Source organism: Watersipora subatra, chromosome 4 (assembly GCF_963576615.1).
Source record: "Watersipora subatra chromosome 4, tzWatSuba1.1, whole genome shotgun sequence".
Classification (NCBI taxonomy): domain Eukaryota; kingdom Metazoa; phylum Bryozoa; class Gymnolaemata; order Cheilostomatida; family Watersiporidae; genus Watersipora; species Watersipora subatra.
Genome location: NC_088711.1, coordinates 53,541,942 through 53,550,008, shown reverse-complemented (window position 1 = coordinate 53,550,008; position 8,067 = coordinate 53,541,942). Strand labels below are relative to the sequence as shown.

Here is an 8,067-nt window from a genome sequence, read left to right as displayed (position 1 = left end):
CTAACCAGTTTTATGTCTTATGAAGTCCTTATCAGTGTAATAACTTTTCAGTGCATTTAATGCTTGATTTTCATTGTCTTTTCTCAAAATATCTCATATACATTACATCTCATCACGTACTTCATATCTCATCTTACCTAAACATAGTGAGCTGTAAACTTATACGTTGAAAATAACTGCTATTTAACTAAGAACCATGTTGTCTTACTTCTTAGAAAAGTTGGATAACAGTTCTGAACCACACAGACAGGGGTCTAGTTTGCAGAATGAAATATATCTATATTAGACAAGAGATATGAGTAGCACAAATAACCCTCTGGTGTATAACTCTTGAGCAAATTTAGCAATGATGCCATTACTATACTAACAGTATTTAAAACACTGGATCGTTATAAAGAATAAGTTTTTAAAATTTTCTTGAATTAAAAAAATACGGGAAATTTGATGATGGACAGAATTAACCATCACAAATTATACAAATCCCAAATACAGGTACTTATTATTTTAGTGTAAAGCGCTTCAGGACTAATAAAATATGTGACAGCCGAAAAGATAAAAAGCATTTGTAAGATTGTTTGCACACGGTTACAGTTATTTAGTGTGACCTTCATATTGAGCAGTTATTTCAATTATAGCAACACTTAGAAGCAACAGACATTTATACATTGTTGACGAAAACTGTGTCCTAGCGATTAGTGACATATTGTTATCATTGCATGCTGGCAATGGGTTTAAAATTGTAACAAAACGCATATAGGCAGGTTTCAGCAGGTGATTAGCAGAACATGTCAGGTCGTAATATAGAAGTGCCTCAAGTGAATGACTGCATAGCGCTTGGTTCTCTCTGTCCAATGCTGACATCTCTCTGAAAGCTTGGCTCTCTAACAAAATACATAAACATCATTGGATCACTTCATGCTATCTACGTGTAGTTAATTTATGCAGAAAAATGAAAGGCGTATTTAGCTACAAGCACTGTAAGATAAACTCTACCTCATGTGTAGGCTGGGCCAGTTCATAGGTGCTGGGGCACCACTGGTTGTAGTGCTCAATGGAGGAGCACCTGCAGGATATGCCGGCTCAGGCTCTGTCTCCTGTGGATAACCTTCTGTCTCCGGGTAACCTCTGACCTCAGCGTATGTCTTATCTTGGGGATAAGCGTATGAAGGATGTCCGGTGTACACCGATGGTACAACTCCAGGCTGGGCAGTCTTTGGTATCTTAATTTAACCATGTCCCTAAAAACTCATATATAATATATATATATATATATATAGATCTTAAAGTTTGTGTGTTTGTGTGTACTTCGGTTTGTCTAGCTATAGCTATTAAAATAAGATCCAGAATCCATATCACAGAGGATTTGATCTCAGAACCTCCCGTTCACCAGGCAAATATCTTACCGATTAAGCAATGATGGATTTATTGGGCGATCTACACTATGGCGCTCTGTGAGTGAAAATGTGCATACAGATCTGCGTGGTGCAGCGTGATTTTATGCTTGCTCTCGCGGCTCTTATTAGCAAGTACTCCAAGTACTAGCTTACTCAAATTAGTCATTGGCAATGTGCCAGGCGAATGGCAAGCAGCAGGCAACTACATCAGCTGTCACGCCCATAAGCTGTTGTATAGTCTTTACTATAATAAGAGCTGTAACTATTTGTTCGTCTGTCTGGAGCCACGATAACAACTTAGCAAAACAGTTATCTCATCTGAGAATTAAACTCACATCTTCCGTTTTACAGACTGGCGCTAGCCACTGCACTGCCTTACCACTTTACGAGGTTCCTACACACGTACTGGTCCCTAATGTCAATTTCTCATGCTGCACAGGACTGCCAGCGATGTCTACTATGTAATATCAATGCTTCAAAACATTGTTCCTAAACCATCAAATAAAATTTATAGTTACTGGAAAGCATATTAAATATGTATAGCTATGGTTCTACATCTTCTCAACATCAAACTAGGCGTGCTTACCGCAGCTCTTTGCAATTGTTCAGGAATTGGTCCGAATAGGTGAGCTTCCAATGGTCGTGATTGGGTGAATAGTCCTCCAACTGCAGCATATCCTTGATGACCCCCAGCTGCCATGATATCGTGAACATCATAACGCACCTGTATAAAACAAATAAATTTGCACAAAAAAGCCAATTCAATATACACTATAATAGCCAAAGCACCATGTACCACAGGTGAAAATAGCAACTAGTACTACAAACTTGTAGGGTTTATCTTACCACCTTATTGTAGCTATTTTAATTGCAGCAATTTTACTGTAGACTCAGTCAACAGTTATAACCTAAATTTGGTAGCGCAGGTAAAACTAATGATGATTTAAAAGTATGTCTTACTGTAGCCAATATTCTCAAAGCCTTCACTTTATCCTCTTCATAAGGAAAGGAGCTCAATATGAATTCTTTTCCAAGTTCGGTGTTGCAGTCAACCAGTGCTCTGTGAACAATTGGCATTACTGTCTACAGGTATCATGCAGTTACTTCTTGCATGCACAATGGTAAGTACGTTACTTGCAGGTAATTTAGTGAATCGTTATCTACCCATTAGAAGACAACTTTCAGGTCAACTCACTGCTCATAGCAAATATATCTACTAAGCAGTTTAAACGAATACATACACGTATGTCCTTTATCAAAAACCTTTTAATTTAAGGAAGTAGATGTCAAGATATTTAACTGTCTAGCTAGTTTCAAGAAGGAATGGAACTAAAAAAAAGCATAAAGATATAACATCAGGGATCAGGATGTACTAACCTTTTGATGCAGTCAAGGACAATCAGTTTATCATTGTGTACGCTTACGGCATTTATCACTGTTCTTGCATCATCACACGTCATTCTCACTAGCCTCTGCAAGCAGAAACTTACTACTACAGTATAGTAGATATTTGACTAAATGTAACAGTTATGACAGTCAATCATTGTAAAAATAACAAAATGACAGAAGGTTTCTTTGGGTAGCAGATAATACTTGAGTTTGGCTTTAGGCTCATAAACCGCAGTACGTCTAGCCAAATTCAGATTGTATTATTGGAGTTGTCAACAATTGATACATTCTATGATGTAAGTAGAAGTCGTAGTTCTATTATTACTCAAAGTATTGTTTTGAGCAGTTTTAGTGGCTTAAATTTGTTCTGGCAGAGCTGAGAATGCTTAAGATGAAAATAAGAGTAACGATGATTAATGAGATCAGTTTGAAGGAAAAACAAGACTGACACGTGTATTGAACATGCATTGAGCAAACAAGGAGGCGGACAAAACACGAGAAAAGGTTTGTCGATCTGACAAAAAAGATATGGCGGTTAGGAAATGATGGTCCAAAAAAGGCAGACGTAAAGCTGTTGTAGTGACCTTAAATAAATAATTTAAAAGAAAAGTTAAAAATTGTTGAAATAAATCTTTTAGCTGATAACACACCTTAGTTCATCAACATTCATTAAAACAAGTCTTGTCTTTTCTTAAAATAGCAACAAATATAAAATATTCAGTTTTCGTTGCACAACAATGTTGTGTGGAGATATTGGGAATATAACATACCAACAGGAAAGGCAGCCAGACCATGGGATAAGCATATAATACATGCAAGCAGCAAGACAACGCCTAAAGGCATCGAAAGATCCAATAGTTAGAAAATGTCAAAAGCAATTTAGAAATTTTAAATTTAGAGGAATTAATCATAGAAATTGCGTCAATACCAGATGGAGAACATGCCAAAGGGATGTAAGGAAAACAACTAAACCTACCAACCACCATCACCAGAAAATTACCAAATATACATTAGAGACTAATCGAATGAGTACACATACAGATCCGCCAGTCTGGTCAAATATGGCCTTCGACTTAGACAAACAAACACAGGGACTACCTACCAAGCGACTGCATGGACCGCCGGCAAAACAAATTATGACACGAGCAGATGGGCAAACTACAAATATAATAAATGTAGCTACAAGACTACCTGAAGTAGAAAAGTTCTCAAATGGACCCTCAGCAGAAATCACTTTCAGTGAATGGAAAGACAATTATGAGCTGAACTGCCAAGCCTTAAGTATTCCGCGAGAAAATTGGGGAAAAATACTCCCACTATATCTCACCGAAGGCGCTCTCATTACTTATCGCAATATAATAGCCAGAAATCCAACCATTAAAGAAGATTATAACATACTCACATATGAACTCGCTGAAAAATTTGCAGTGACAGATGGAATAGCTAATACAGTAGACCTAAACAACAGAGTAAAACCGGAGTCTGAAAGTGTTGGCAAGTAGGCCTACTACGCAAGCATCACGACTATGGCTAAAAGACTGTTTCCCACAATGACTGCTGATGCGCTAGAACAAATAATATTATCGTCATTTGTCAGAGGCCTGCCAGTGACCTTCAAGAGAGGCTTGCTAAACAATCCCAGCATTACTACAGCAGACAGTGCCTTCAAAGCAGCACAAAGGATGGAAAAGACAAATGCTATTCTACTTTATGAGTCAGCACACGCAAATATTAGTGTAGTAAATCGTGACATACGACTGGAGGAACGGATGGAGGCAATGAAGCAAAGCCTGGAAAACCTGGAGCTAAGAGAAGCTGAGAGAGTAGCAGAGAGCAGACGTCGGCATGATAATAATAACAACTGGTTCAGGCAAGATAGAAATTACGGTGGTAATGCAACAACTAACTCAAACTGGTGAGATAGAAGAAGATGGAATAAACCAATGGGTAGACAATTTCACGGCAATCATAGAAACGGCCAAGCACAATATTACTCAGGCAGAAGGTTTGATAATCGTTAGAGAAATCAAAGAAATAACAACTTTTCAAGAGCGCCTCAAGGACAATCATGGAGACAGAACCAGATGCAAACAGCAAGAGAACATCATCGCCAGCATGTGGGTGAAGAGTTCACAATGGATGGCAGACCCATATGCAGAGTCTGCAATGGCATTGGTCGTCAATACTACTTTTGTAGGAGAGCGGCCAACTCTACACCAGAAAGACAAATGGCCCAACAAATTCGCATGGTGGCTTTCGAGACACCAGAAACCAGCCGAGGGCTGTCAACACTCTCAATAGTCATAAAGGTCAAACCACTAATAAGACAGGAGTGGTAAACAATCTAAACCCAAACCTACCTACACCAACAGTTCATGTAGAAGAGAAGCTTGATTGTGCTGCAACTGAACAAGAGCAGAAAACTCTTCAGCCACAGATAGAACAGACCACTTTTCAGCCACATAGAGAGCAGACAACTCTTCAGCCACAAGTAGAACAGACAACCCCTCAGCCACAGAGAGAGCAGACAACTCTTCAGCCACAGAAAGAACAGCCAACCCCTCAGCTACAGATAGAGCAGCAGCTAGACATAGAAGAAAACCGCATTGATGACAACAGTGAACATACAGAGGAGCGTGAACTAGATGAACAACTGCGAGAATGTATCAAATGGTTTGCAGATAATAAAGCCATTATTCTAGATACGGAGCCCAATGCAATACAAACAACAACCAATGAAGAATGGTAGAACTTATTAACATGGACGAGCAATTACAATACTGATGAAGAGAATTGGAATCGAGTATATGAAGCAGAGCTGGCACAACTAGAGATAGACAGGGAAGATATACTGAATCAAGAAAATATCCCAGCTCAGAGGCAAAACGATGTACAGTGTAACCAAAAACTGCAACATCAAAATATTACAAGAGAAGAGAACTTCAAGGACATAAAGAAAGGCGAGAGAGAAGTACGTTGGACAACAGATGATACAATAGCACAAATCAACACCCTCGAAAACCAATCAAAGCGATCTGAAAAAACGAGCAAGGAAACGCAAACGATGCAAGCAAAGGCCAGAACAGCAACCTGGATACCCAAAGGATACATAAGGGAACTACTAGTACAACCACACGTTCTTAGCAGCTTGGATACTCGTATGGCACAACTATGGATCAGAGAAAGCTCTAATGCCCAACAGGCCACCGCAGAGGACGAGAAACTAACATGTACAGCCTCTAGTGATCCTACAATTACAAAAAACGAAGAAAATTCTCAAAGCACTAGTTGCCTTAGGGAGACAAATGCTATTTGTGATATGAAAGAAGAGAAGCCAGAAAGGAGAAAGAAAAAGGCAGCAATTGATATGACTAAGACTAAGCCAAGCCACAAAGCTCAACTCAGCCCAAGCCTAATGACAGGAAGACTGACAATCGTCTTGAAAGAGGCAGGAGGACCGATTGCTCTGGCAACTGTTATTATTTTGGTTTGCAGCCTAATTGGAAAAGCAAAAGCGCACCCAGACAATCCCATACTATGTCACACAGCAGATGACCCCAGATCGCACCCACACTTAATACTGGACTTACCTGACGAGATAACGTCAGGTAAGTCCAAAGACTCTACACTGGAGGTAAAAGTGCTGAATCTACAAATATACGAGAAGTGTTACAGTTGGCGACCAATGAATATGCCTTCCAAACAAAGAAGTAGACACTATCTATCGCGGCCAAAGATGAACAGGAAAAATAGCGGCCAAACTTTTTCAACTCGATACCTGGATTTAACGCACCTTATTTTCTCATGGACGAGCCAACAGCACCCAAGTGTGTTAGACAACAATGCAACAAAGGCGATACATGGCGATATAAATGTATCTGAACTGTCAAACGACATGCAATCACATTACGGAAGACTTGGAGGAGAAAGCACGCCTAAAATATGACAACAACAAACAGAAGGTATGAGCTACAAAGCCGTACAAAGAAAAAACGGGTGACGGATTATATTTATGACGATGAGCTACAGGATGATTTGGAGTAGCTTACAGCATCCAGCTCTACACATATATCAATACATTTAAAAAAAAAACTACATAAAAAAAGGTTATAAAAAGAAGAAAATACTTTACAGCTTGATCCTAGAGCAAATACACAACTAGATACTTATCGACAATTGAGGACATGCAGACGGCAAAAATTATAAGCAACTTACGTAAAACAATATGCAAGTATACATATACGTATATCCAATGCGGTTGACTGTCACGATGATATTGCGAGTGCAATATATTTCCCGGATGACCCACCTAAAATTGACAGAAGAGTGATCGACATTCTTTAACCTGAAGCAAATTGGCTATGCGATGTAGAGTCATCTAATGAGGATTGAGAAACTGCAATACGACACGCCCATAGAGCCTACTTAACCAAAAGAAAGACAAAATACAGAAGTACGTAATGAATGTTAATGAACTGAGATGATGATCATTGCTGTAACGGGCGAATAAAGACCAAAAACCAAACAACATATAGATAGGAGATGATCAAAATGGATTCGTGCAAATGATTAAGCCGGGGTTTGGCTTACCTGAGGGCCAGTATGTGTCAGGATTGGAAAGTTTGAAAGCTTGCAGAAAGCAGCATTCACGCTGAAATTGGCATCACGGATATTGTAATGCTAAAACAAAAGCGTGATAATTTTCCAAGTTACGAATACATCAGTATTGGAAGCTATGACAGATCAGCGTGTCAGACTGCAGAGATAGGATTGCATCAGTGATAGAAGTGATGACAGGGCAGTATGAAAAAAGCATCCGTATTACAAGCCTTGCTACAACACAGCATTGCTTGTCAAAAAATTTATAAGTAACTTGTTTGACGGGTAATGCCGGTATAGGAAACTTGAAAAAAACTAAGACTAATGGCAAATGGCCCAACAAAATCGCATGGTGCGCTTTCGAGATACCAGAAACCAGCCGAGGGCTGTCAGCACTCTCAATCTCAGACTCAAACTCAGGAGTGGTAAACAATCTACACCCAAACCTACCTACGCCAACAGTTCATCTAGAGGAGAAGCTTGATTGTGCTGCAACTGAACAAGAGCAGAAAACTCTTCAGCTACAGATAGAACAGACCACTTTTCAGCCACATAGAGAGCAGACAACTCTTCAGCCACAGAAAGAACAGACAACCCCTCAGCCACAGATAGAGCAGCAGCTAGACATAGAAGAAAACCGCATTGAGGACAACAGTGAACATACAGAGGAGCGTGAACTAGATGA

The 8,067-nt window shown here is 39.4% G+C and overlaps 1 protein-coding gene across 1 annotated transcript; it reads right to left on the bottom strand.

Moving 5' to 3' along the window:
* Nucleotides 1-263: 263 nt before the first annotated feature.
* On the bottom strand, nt 264-7,464 carry LOC137394546 (uncharacterized). Its single transcript, XM_068081269.1, has 7 exons — nt 7,374-7,464; nt 6,999-7,092; nt 2,772-2,866; nt 2,355-2,454; nt 1,981-2,118; nt 994-1,220; nt 264-879 (listed from the first exon to the last, which is right to left on the bottom strand). Exons 2-7 carry the CDS (start codon nt 7,020-7,022, stop codon nt 789-791), a joined length of 675 nt encoding a protein of 224 aa, XP_067937370.1. The 5' UTR covers nt 7,023-7,092; nt 7,374-7,464; the 3' UTR covers nt 264-788.
* Nucleotides 7,465-8,067: the final 603 nt, after the last annotated feature.